This window comes from Oncorhynchus mykiss, chromosome 4 (assembly GCF_057628025.1).
Source record: "Oncorhynchus mykiss isolate SJ-2025 chromosome 4, ASM5762802v1, whole genome shotgun sequence".
Taxonomy (NCBI): Eukaryota; Metazoa; Chordata; class Actinopteri; order Salmoniformes; family Salmonidae; genus Oncorhynchus; species Oncorhynchus mykiss.
Window position 1 is genome coordinate 66,203,416 of NC_143025.1, and position 12,768 is coordinate 66,216,183.

Sequence of the window (12,768 nt, forward strand, 5' to 3'; positions counted from 1 at the left end):
ACAATGGGTGTTGTTATTTGACCTGCTTATTCCTTCAGAGCGGGCTGCTGTCTTGCTGTGGGTCAGTAGTGTTTGGCGGGGCTTTAAAGAGGTGGCAGAGAGATAATGGATGTAGAACAAATAGGGAACAGACACAGCCTGAAACAGGAATGCAATAAAGGGGAATAGCAGGTATAATTACATCATAAGGATACCTGGACCGTTCTGGCCCTCCACTTTGGTGTGAATCCATCTCCATTGAGACACCATGCTTCATCTAAGAGGCTCTCTGAGGCTCTCCTGCAGTACCTACTGGTCTCTCCTGGGAGTCTCAGACATTGCACACGGACACGCGCTTTCTGTTCTGTTCTGTGTTTCATTCATTCTTCCACAATTACATTGTCCCCTTTAATTATCTCGCATCTGTTGTTCCTAAACAGCCTTGAATCAGTGTGTGCTTGAATGTGTGTCATGGTGGAAGAATAGGGATAAACATGTTTGTGCAGGGGATAAATGTAGCACACACACAAACTAGTGAATGTCCCTACTCTAAATAAGGTAAACCAATCAAGTGGCTGGTCTCTGTGTGTGTGGAGCCAGGAGGGAAGCAGCAGAAGTAGTGCCATGCTGGGAACAGCTTGGGCATGTTGAAGAATGCCATGAAGAGCTTACTGCCTTCCAGTCTGGTGAAGACTCTCTAGAAGGCTGTATACATGATAATCCTGACAAGAGGCTGCAGCCCAGTTTACTAGACCCCAGAGTGAAACAATGACACAGATGTTGTTTGTTGCTGAAGACTTGCGCTCCTTCGGACTGGCTTTAACTGCAGTGAAGAGTATAGCTGACGATGAGACCGTGTTGCTTCTTGTGCTCATTCAGCAGCACAATGTTGCGGCCAAGATATCTGTCTTTGTGACTGCTATTCGCTCACTTAGTACTATTACGGATGATAAGGGCATTGTTGGAAATGTGTCATTTTAATTTTAAAGGTGTTTATCTACCCGTGCAAGGTGTACAGATGAATGGATTTAATCAGGAGTAGGTTATGATGTTCTCTATGACGACACAATGCCCAGTAGCTTTTAACATAATAAACTCTGCAGTTGTGGGCCAGATACAGCATGACTCCCTGTGAAGTTGTCAGGTGATGGTGGGAATATTATGAATTAGTGATGCTGGGTGAACTACCTCGTATGAGGCTCCTTGTGGGAACTGGCAAACCGTGTCGGGCAGAGGCACTGAATGTGCATGAGACACTAGAGAAGAGATTGTAGGGTAAGCTCCAGATGTGCAGGTCTGTCATGAAACCATGGCGAGACTTTCCTCGCATTAAAAGTGTCACTAGCCTGATCGTCCAGAGAAAATAGCCAGGCACATTCACAGAGTGCCGATGATTGATTTGATTAGATTTCTATGCTCGGCTGCATTTGCATAATGAATGGCGGTGATTTCATCAAATGCACTTATGATGAAAGGATACACGTCCAGTGCTCTAAAGCAAGTGTGCGGTTCATTGTGCCGTGCTCCCATTAACTATACCGGAGGTCACCAGCACTCTCTGGAATATTGTATTCAAGTAGTCAAAGAAACAAAGATCTGTATTTTGACATTCAGAAGAAAGTATGGCTCTTGGTGTCAGTTTTCTCTGGCAATTTCTTCCCGTCCAAGGAGACAAAAGTCTGGAAGAAATAATTTGCTGCCAGATTTGGGGATATGAGTGTCTTCAGTTCACCTGATTTTCATGAATGTTAACAAGGCCCTTAACTCCCTATTGATTTGACTGGATGGGCCCACACATACACACCAAGACGTTTTGTACAACAGCTGACTTTATATGAGAGCGTTAGCTCAATCAAAAAGACAGTGCAAGTGATTGCTTAGGCCTAATCCTTTGCCAGAGTGTAAATGTGTCCCGACACTGTCACCTCCAATAGCCGGGCATTCAGATAAGCCTCAGCCAGCTAAGAGGATCTTCTCCAACTCCTCTCCTCCAGGGTTAAGGATGGGTATGTTTAGGTCTGTTGCAAGAAAGAGATGGAGGACGGAGGGGGAGAGAGAGCGAAAGAGAAGAGAGAACAACCGCAATAGTCGAGCGATGAAGGACAGAGAGGGAGAGCAGATAAGAGGAAAGACACTAAAGTGAGTGTAAAAAGCGGAGGCAGTTTGCTTGACCGTAAACGGGAGTTGGCATGGACGTGGTGTCTGTTGAAATTTCCTGTAGTTGGGCTCTCTGTCCTGGACAGCTGCTTGTCCTGAGCCCTGGGTTCTATGCCTGCTGCCGGCACTGTCTGTCTCCGTCTCCCAGTCTGGCTCTCCTCTCCTTCAGAAACCTCCATGGCACAGAGCTCCTCCAAATCCTAGTTCTGCCCTCCTTCACACACAGCTCAGTCATCAATGTGGGATGAGGGGGGAGGATGGACTGACAGCAGGGGATAAGGGAAATGGAAATTTGGCAAACAGATGATTTGTTCCCAGGTCCCCAAACTAGCTGAATTGCCTGGGCTGCTCAGCAAAGAGAAAAGAGGGAAAGATGAGCGCAACATGGAGGACAGGTTAGCAGGGGATGGAAACTGACATGGGGGAGGGAATAGTTTTTAATGATTAGGCCTTTTTATTCCTTTGCCATTTTGAATAGTCACTTATGACTCGTGATTCACTGACTTTGGTTTTACTCTTCCCCCAAACCCTGTTTTGTCCTCACATGACCCTCCAACCAACCCACATACTGTAGGCCTATAGAAAATAAATCACTCCCTTGGGGCTGGTTTATGAATTAATAGACATCTGTTCCTGATCTGCTCTGCCCCCGCCCTAACCTTTTTTAAAGGCGTGCACGCGTCACACTGAATGGGAATCTAGCGTTTGTCTGCCGATTAGTTCAGTGCTCTGTGTTTTAGGGGCCTCCCCGCTGTAGATGTCTGATTCTTTTTTTTCACCTGATTCTACATGTAAAATCAGTGTGCACTCGGTTCACAAATGATTTCAGCTGTACTGTCGGCCAACAAATGCTATTGGCGTGTGTGAGCCCTTAGAAGAACAACGCACTGAGGCCTGCTCCACCTTTAGGTCCCCTCTGACGGACTCTCCTGCCGAGGCCTAGCCCGGCTCAGCAGGTCGAAGAGTGTCTCTGCTCTGTCAGACCAAACACAGCCGTCCAAGAGCCCTGTCTTTTGGGCATAGGTGTGTGTTACCTGACAACAATGGTACACCGCTCTGCATCCCAGGGCACCACATAAATGCCACATAGGAGAGCTGTAGTGATATCCCAGCATGCTCTCGGCTCTGCTGCACTGAGAACTCAGTCTTGTTTGTTTCTCATGGCAGAAAGTAACATGTTCCCCCCCCCCCCCCCCCCAGAGCACCCGCTGTCAACTCATTCCGCTGTTGCTGTGACGTCTTTGGACTACACAATACCGTCGATTAAACAATGGGAGAGCTCCTGCTGCTGATCCTCCCGCCGACAGACCGCATGCAGAGAGTGAGAGAGCCACGAATGACGAGATTACATTTTTGACTCAAACGCTCACATTAAACCCTGACTGGAAAAGCAATTACTGCCTTGTAAATCATGGAGGCTGGCGCTCCATCTAAGCAGGAGCAGGACTCGCTCTTGGCTGTGCCTGTCCTTGTGCCTCCGTTAGGACCACACTGTGGGAAGACCAGGTTTTGTACCGAGGTGCAGAGGACTGAATATTAAGCCGTCTGGATGGAGACCGGTAACCTACATTGAACAAAAGCATTTCCCATCTGGGAATAGTCCGCCAGAACAGCCTGCTGTTTTTTTTCTTTTATTGCAAACAAAATGTAGCACTACTGAATGAGTATCAATGTGGCCCGTGTTCAAGGCCTCCCATCTCCCCACAACTTCTAATTCAGTTCTGGCAAATGGTTCTGGTTCCAAGTCGCCTAGTTACTAGCTAAACAGACCAACAGAACCACTGGCTTGTATTTGGCACCCTCTCAGCAGGACCAGAGTAAGGTGTGAGCGCTGGGAGGCTGCTAGGGGGTGGGGCCCAGGGTTTTGGGGTAAATAACATAGACTCGTTAAATCGAGATCTGTCTGGCTCTCTGTGTGGGAGTCGATAAACTCATCTAATTTCTGGAGGAGAATGCTGGCTGGTATGGAGAGTCCATGCTGTGTTGCAAATGACTTCCCACCAGCATTCTCTACAGGGGGGCCCTCAGACAGAGAGACGAGAAGGGACTGTTTGTTTAGGCCTGGGACTGAGTGGAGCTGTTTTCATTTCATTATCAGAGAAATCAGAGTGAGAGGTGCCTTTCATTAACACCATTAGGAGCCCTTCTGGAAGTTTCTCCCACAATGCTAAAGGGGAATTTCACCCTGGGGGAATCTGGGCTTGTTTTCATCATGTCATTGCTAGGACAGTGAGATATGTTTCACACACAATTGCCCAGGAGGAAGGCAGGTCAGGGCTTCGCGCACTGAATGATACACCAGAAGCCGTCATTGGGTGTATTGATTGGGGGGGGCAAGATGTAAAAATACATGTAGGACTGCTTTGTGACATTTTGCAAAGGCTCTGTTATAGTGATTGCACTATACGTTTTTTTTGTGGGTGTAGATATGGATGTCCTTGTTCGATAGAGCTGTTGGACATCTTTCAGCGATGTTCCTTTCGGCAGATTCATTAGTAAATATACAAGTAGACACATTTTTTCCAGTCTCTGAAATACTACAACTTGTGTTGGGGCAGTGCTTTGTGCTCTGGCCCCGCTCCCTCTCCTAAGGCTGGTTTTTAATTTGAAAGGAGGCGGACACTTAGAACAATCATTTGGGTAAAACTGAAAGAACTGACCAGACGCAATGGCTTCAAGTGATTCCTCTCATCCACATGAATTCGACGATGGAGCATCTATTAGCTACATGGTGAGATTCAACCATACATAATTCAACCGGAATATAGCAAAAAGGATTTGAAACAGAGTTGGATTTAGCTAACGTTAAAAGCTCCACTACAGCTGAAGCCAGCACCAAGAGGGCAGATGATAAATACGGTGCCTAGCTAAGTAAGTTATTTGTCCTGCAAACCACTTAGCTAGCGAACTTTAGTGTATTTGCTGGCTAACATACAGTAGCAGAACTGTATCCTGTGAACTGTATCCCTCTCGAGGGATAAGATTTTATGCTGGAGTTCAAGCAGATGATTTATGAGGAGCTGAATGGCAGTTTGATCATGACAACACTCCTCCCACAGCTTTACAATGATTTACTGAACCTCTACGGTATGTTTCTTTGTAATGGCAATTTCATCTTGACCACCTCTCCTATCATCTGCTGATCACCAGCTCTCTAAACTACGGATTGTTTCACCAGATAATGTGATTTAACCAAACATTTTTGGTATCCTTTTTTAGGAGTTATAGGATAAACCTGTACTGTTTGGTGTAGCACAGAGATTTTTCAACCAACTTTAGCGATGCTGTCTTCGTCCTCGATTGGGGATAAACAGGACTCTAATAACATGTCCATGTCCAGTTGCAGGGGGTTTTGAATTTAGAAAATAAATACTTTTTTTGCTACATAAAGTAATCCAACAATATGTGCACAGCCAATCGTGTTTATTTCAAGTCTTCTCACTCATTGATCGAGACAGGTCTCTGTCATCATGGCAGCAATTTGGGGTGGACACCCACCTGTCTCCATCAATGAGATAAGACTTGAAATAGACAAGGTGTCGGGCAGAAATGAACATTATCTGATGTAAGAATCTGTAACTACAATTCTCTGCACTTGTGTGTCTCTACACCTGAGAAACACTTGGACACGCTGAACTGTAATACACAGTTCATACAAAAAAAATGACATGTTACTTTTACCATAAAACATTGTTTTTGAATACACAGTTCTCTTTTGTTAGCATTAAATAGTGTACACTCGCCTGTATTTTAGATTCTGAAGCATTTTGATAAAACTAACATTCTTCGTATATCTGAATGTCTAGCATCTGTTTGATGATAAAAAGCCCTGTACAGCTTATATAAATATATTCTGTGAATCCATAAGGGCAGACAAATTTAGAAGATTGATAGAGAATATCCATATTTATTTTAAGCCCTACATCAAGGCTTTCCAACCATGTTCCTGGAGAGCTACCATCCTGTAGGTTTTCATCCCGACCATAATCTAGCACACCTGATTTCTAATTATTAGCTGTGTTTACACAGGCAGGCCAATTCTGTTTTTTTTCCCTACCACTAATTAGTCTTAATCAGATATTTTTCAGAACTGATCTGATTTGTCAAAAGACCAAATAGGTGGCTAAAGAAGGTGTGAAAAGTCTTAGGAATGCAGTTCTTACACAGTTTTAATTGTTGTGTATGGGAGATTGAGGGGAATTGGCACATCAATCGCTCTCATGCAATACATTTACTGTCAAGGCACAACCCTGCACAACAAAAAAAACCTTCCTCATCTCAGAGTACTGTCTGTAAACCTCCCCCAGCTCATTGACTTTGACAGATTATTCTTGTCAATAGTAGCCTTTTGCAGGGGAATTTTGTATTGTGTTTTGAGAATCTGCAGGGAGAATAATGAGGTGCTTGTGTCATGAATGTCTTTGTGTCATTACTGTTGTAGTCTTGCTTTATACCTTTCAGTGTCCCTTGTTGTTCTCCATAACCGCAAGGTGTGTCCGCTCCCTCATGCTTGTGTATTCAAAATGCCCCCGCTTTGGGGTATTTTTCAGCAGGACACTGGAATGACTCCCAGATAACCGGAGTTTTACTAAAAGAGAAAGAGGTAGACTAAATTGATTACATGGTCTGGAAGGTACTCTGTGGTCATCAAGCTACCCCTAATGGCCTGTAACCAGACAACACAAACACTACCCAATTCATACAAATTGAGCTATCTTTGCCGTCAGCTTGTAAATATTTTGGCCAATTTATCTTCACTAGCTAGGGATTGGAAGCACATGTTGGTGGAATCAGATTGTGTACCACCTACAACAAAATACACCACAATACACAATTTAACCACTAATTGTATTGATCTCTATTAGACTGGCTAGCTAAGCATACCTAACATGGACATTTCAATATTGTCAGTTTGCTGTTGGTTAACTAGCATCACTAAATTGGCAGTAAGATTGCTAGCCAGCTGAGACTGGCTGAAAACCAACTAAACAACCATAGACTATGTATACACATTCATCATGGCTACCAACACAGAGTAAGTTATCTATATCGACAATTCAATTTTTATTTATTTATTTTTTGAATTTTACCCCCTTTTCTCCCCAATTTCGTGGTATCCAATTGTTGTAGTAGCTACTATCTTGTCTCATCGCTACAACTCCCGTACAGGCTCGGGAGAGACGAAGGTTGAAAGTCATGCGTCCTCCGATACACAACCCAACCAAGCCGCACTGCTTCTTAACACAGCACGCATCCAACCCGGAATCCAGCCGCACCAGGAAACACAGTGCACCTGGCCACCTTGGTTAGCGCACACTGCGCCCAGCCCGCCACAGGAGTCGCTGGTGCGCGATGAGACAAGGACACCCCTACCGACCAAGCCCTCCCTAACCCGGGCGACGCTAGGCCAATTGTGCGTCGCCCCACGGACCTCCCGGTCGCGGCCGGTTACGACAGAGCCTGGGCGCGAACCCAGGAACTCTGATGGCACAGCTGGCGCTGCAGTACAGCGCGACAATTCTATTTTTACTGAGTGTTTTCCAGACAAGGGTGAAATGCTTTTTATTTGGTACCATTAGCTAACTTGTTTGTGGGAACTCCCCCTCTACCTAGCGGGCGGTATCAGCATTCGCTATGAATGTCGGACTTTGTGGTTCACCATGAGCAGACCAATACACAGGGAGTCGAAACTTCCCGACTCTACCAAATGAAAATGTGCTAGTTCTAGCTTGTGGTTTGGATAATTGTGACGTTGATGATAAAAACGTAATGTTGTTTAATATAGTAATGACTATCTGCCATGACAGAGCCAGGGTGAAATTCATTCAAATTTTAAGCCTTCGTAGTGGGCTTTCCATGATGGACATATCAAAACACCCTCTCTCACTTAGGCTAAACAATTGTGACTGTGAAGGGCAGGCCCGGTCCTGGCTGTTCTGCTGCCCTAGACAAGACAAAAAACAATTGCCACCCTCCTATACCCCCGTGAAACTAGAATACTCCCAGTAAGCAAAATGACATTGAAAAGATGTCTAAAATATGTATTTTTCCAGAAGTTTAAGTTGTGTTCATTTTAGGTTCTGAATGAAAGATGAAAATATGTATTTTCCAGACATTTAAAATACTTATTTTCCGGATGTTGAAATCTGGTTTATTTTTGGTTCTGAATGAAAGTTGAAAAGACGTATTGAATAGATTACATTAGAGTTAAGTAGGGTACATTACATTGTATTGCACTATACTCTACTATGCTATACTGGTGTACTGAACTATACTTTGCTGTACTGTGCTGTCCAAACATTTGAAACTGATGTCTATGATTTGGTTAAGATTTGGTCCGGACAAATGTTTGGGCCACGTCAAGGCCGGTCCGAATCAAATCTGAACCAAATATAGACGCCTATGTTTGGGCCAAATATAGGCCGGTCCGAACCGAGTGTCTGTGGACGTTGAAATCGGGACCGGACCAGACCAAATCTGAACTAAACATAGACGTCCAGTCTGTGGATGTTGAAATCGGGACCGGACCAGACCAAATCTGAACTAAACATAGACGTCCAGTCTGTGGATGTTGAAATGGAGGCTGGTCCGTACCGGCCAAAAGAACGTTGTTGGTCTGTGCTTACTGGGGTGTAGCCTACAGTGTCGACCCGCATCCATACCCATCCATGTGGTAAGCCTGTGGTAAGCCTACCGTTTGTAAAACAGGCAGTTGCATTGGCTTTATTAGGCCCCATTCCTGTGACTAATAATTTTGTCTATTTAAGCTCTGAATATCAGCTACCTAACTTTATCAGGAGTTATCCCGAGCCTATTTGAAATTAGAATCAATGTGTTTACACAGCGGGAAATGCAGAAGTATAGAATTTATATAATTTTTTCGCTATGATCATCTTTTAAAAAATGTACACATTCAAACATGAAACCACTGAGGTCAGGCTATTTGATCTGAGAAACGTGCATGATTTAAAAAGTATCTTCTCATGACTTTGTCATAAATGTGATCTCTACTCCAGCCTGTAGGTTACAGAAATGGCCATATACTCTTTCTACCATAGGCAACATGATTGATGTATTTTTTTTAACAGAATGTCAGTGGAGCGCCACAGCGGTGTGTCTCTCCAACAGCACCTTGGCGAGGGGCACTCGGCATGCATAAGCAAAATATTTTGCGCCCCTGCTTTTGAAAAAGTGGACACTGCTTATCAAGGGGCGGCGTCAGCGCTCACCGAAATATCTTATATTCCACTGGGTGAGAGAAATTGTCATTCTTTTTGGGCAGAATGTTGTGAAGTTTAAATGTTGGGGGTGCGTCTAGGTCAGTTTAGCTCGGGAAAATGCCACCCCCCCCCCCCCCCCCCACCCCCCCATTCTGTCGCTGTAGGCTGGCCGCCTAATCCTTCTAATCCATCTCTGCTCTCTGTCACAGGCAGCAGACTTTTTAACACTCAATTTAATTCCAATCTTTCCACATTTGTGCTCCAATCATTTGTGCATTAGCAACATCATCTCATCATTTGAAATGGTGGTACCCAAGAGAGAACACAGTGGTTGCTCTGGTTTTCACATTGCAGGAAGGGCACACATCATTAATAAACACCTTGCCGTTGTGTTTTTCTCCGCTTAAGTATCAGAGAAAGACGTGTCGATCTCAGAAAACGCTCCAGAAAATACTGATCTGTAAACAAAGGAGTAGGCCTAATCTCTCTGCTTAAGAGGGACCATTATTGTTTCTGTCCATTGACTACCCTCATCCACTTAGATTGTTTTGCTAGTGATCTTCAATAGCCAGCATTGAATTGTGGACCCTATTTCCCTATGTGGATCTGACAAGCTGAGAGTCTTGAGGAAAACATAATTTTAATCTCTGTCTGGTCTTCTCATCTTTTGCTCGAGGGGGATTTCAGCTTCAATCTGCCTCTGTATCAACTTTAGAGAATGGCAGCATATTTCTCTCTCTTCTCCTTTACAGCCTAATCCTCCCAACAACAAACACTGGAGGACACACTGGTAATCGCTACCCTGCAGAAGAGAACTGAGATGTGACAGTGCAGAGAGAGTATTCGACACTAACACTGTGTTGGGGTGCATTGTTAGTGTGACCAGACAACCCATTACCTTCCAATTGATCATTTATGGCCTGTTATTTTCCCATATGCAAACTCAGTTGGACTGTATTATGACCGAAAGCAGTGGTGTTGCAATATTAAATGGGTAACATAATCTCACTGGCACTCAACAAAGTAAACTTTATAGATTGCAGTTTTAAGTGAGTAATATACCTTTTCATTAAAATGTGTAAACGTTGAAAAGCTGTCCTCGTTTTGAACAGTTTTTATCTGCCACCATCTGGATCACTTCACCAGGGAAGGGGAGCAAACGGGTTTATGCTGTAATCGCCATGTAGGTTTTTTTTATAGCTATGATTCCATTGATTTTTAAGGAGGATTAGGTGTAAATTATAGTCTTTGGGACCAAAAATAGATACGGTCAGAAGACACTGATTTAAGAACAACCTTGTGATGCATGTAGCTTAGAAATTCAGCATGTGATGTAGAGTATAGATGTCTCTCAGTGGTTAAGTATCACAAACCAGGGTCACTGAATACGTCAAACTGAGACTTTTTCTTGTGTAATGTCAAGGTCTATTAAATGATTGACAGACTTCCCTGCACAGTTAATATCTGAGGTGACAACAGGATGTTGTCCAACATAAAATAGCCTGAAGTCTGCTCCATGTCACAAATACACCCTTATTTAACAAAACAAATACTTAATTGGAAACCTGCCCATAATGACCAAAACACCCAAAGGAAGTGAATCACGCTTCATAGATCTGCTAAGACTAAACCTAATTTCCCCCTTGTCCCCCCTCCCTTTCCTCTCCCTTTGCCCACAGATGATGAAGTTTGCCTGGGACAGTTACAAGCGATACGCCTGGGGATCCAATGAGCTGAGGCCTGTCTCCATGCAAGGCCACTCCAGTAATCTGTTTGGTGAGTATCTGTCCCCATTCCTGTTCATTCCCGCAAACAGCTGGCAATCAGTCAAAGCTATATTGACCAAAAATAAAAACGCAACATGCAATAATTTCAAAGATTTTACTGAATTACAGGTCATATAAGGAAATCAGTCAATTGAAGTAAATAAATTAGGCCCTGATCTATGGATTTCACATGACTGGGAGTACAGATATGCATCTGTTGGTCACCAATTATTTAAAATAAAAATAAAGTAGGGCCGTGAATCAAAAAAACAGTCAGTATCTGGTTTGACCACCATTTACCTCATGTTGCGTGACACAGAGTTGATCAGGCTGTTGATTGTGGCCTGTGGAATGTTGTGCCACACCTCTTCAATGGATGTGATGTTGCTGGATATTGGCAGGAACTGGAACACACTGTCATACATGTCGATCCAGAGCATCCCAAATGTGCTCAATGGGTGGCATGTCTGAGTTTGCAGGCCATGAAAGAACTGGGACATTTTCAGCTCCCAGGAATTGTGTACAGATCCCTGGAAACATGGGGCCGTGCATTATCATTCTGAAACATGAGGTGATGTGGTGGATGAATGGTACGACAATGGGCCTCAGGATCTCGTCACGGTATCTCTGTGCATTCAAATTGCCATCAATAAAATGCAATTGTGCTTGTTGACTCTATCTTATGCCTGGCCATAGAGTAATCCCACCACCACCATGGCGCACTCTGTTCACAACGTTGACGTCAGCAAACTTCTCGCCCGCACAACCCAATACATATGGTCTGCGTTTGTTAGGCCGGTTGGACGTACTGCCAAATTCTCTAAAACGTCATTGGAGGTGATTTATGGTAGAGAAATTAACGTGGAGGTCGAAAGAAACGCACAGCTGTTTAGGCGAGGCGCAGGCCAGCGGAGTAGAGCACTTGAAAAATTAAAGCAGAGCCGCACACTCTAGGAGCTCAGATGCAATATTTTAATAACTGACAAGCAGACAAGCTGTCTTCATCAGACTATAATAAGAAATTAACATTCAATAATCTGGCAACATTCCTGCAGTCATCATGCCAGTTGCGTGCTCCCTCAACTTGACATCTGTAGCATTATGTTGTGTGACATAATGTCACATTTTAGAGTGGCCTTTTATTGTTCCCAGCACAAGGTGCACCTGTGGGTCACAGGGATGTAAACAAATTTGTGTACAACATTTTGGAAAGAAATGCTTTTTAAGAAACTCTTTTAGTAAACTCTCCTCTCTGTAGTAAGTGGAGAAAGCTCTTAATAGTTGGTATAGGCTTTGATGGAAGCATCTCTTGACTGATAGATCCAGATAGACACACATTGTTTTGTCGTCTCTGAGATTTGGGGCACAGAAGACTGCAATAAGCTATAGATGTTTCACCCCCCTATGTCTGTGAATTCTATGGCTGCTGGGTATTTGCTGGACATTGAGAGCGGTTCATTAAGCTGGTTGTGTGTGTGTGTGTGTGTGTGTGTGTGTTTTAAAGGGAGGTAATTGAGTTAAAGGCAGTGAGGTAGTGTGTTTCTCAAAGTGTTGCTGCTTCCTTTCTCTCTTTCATATGTGAGACATACTAGAGAATACTGTACGCTGCTGCATGTGACTCCTGGGGGGAACGGAACGATTGCAGT

The 12,768-nt window shown here is 44.0% G+C and overlaps 1 protein-coding gene across 2 annotated transcripts in view; it reads left to right on the forward strand.

Moving 5' to 3' along the window:
• Positions 1-12,768, forward strand: part of LOC110522207 (mannosyl-oligosaccharide 1,2-alpha-mannosidase IA) — a 167,652-nt gene that overhangs the window by 31,222 nt on the left and 123,662 nt on the right. For both annotated transcript variants that reach the window (XM_021600408.3, XM_036975779.2), the window contains exon 2: positions 11,036-11,132. In XM_021600408.3, coding sequence (XP_021456083.2) covers positions 11,036-11,132 — 97 coding nt within the window. The remainder of the gene's footprint in view (positions 1-11,035; positions 11,133-12,768) is intronic.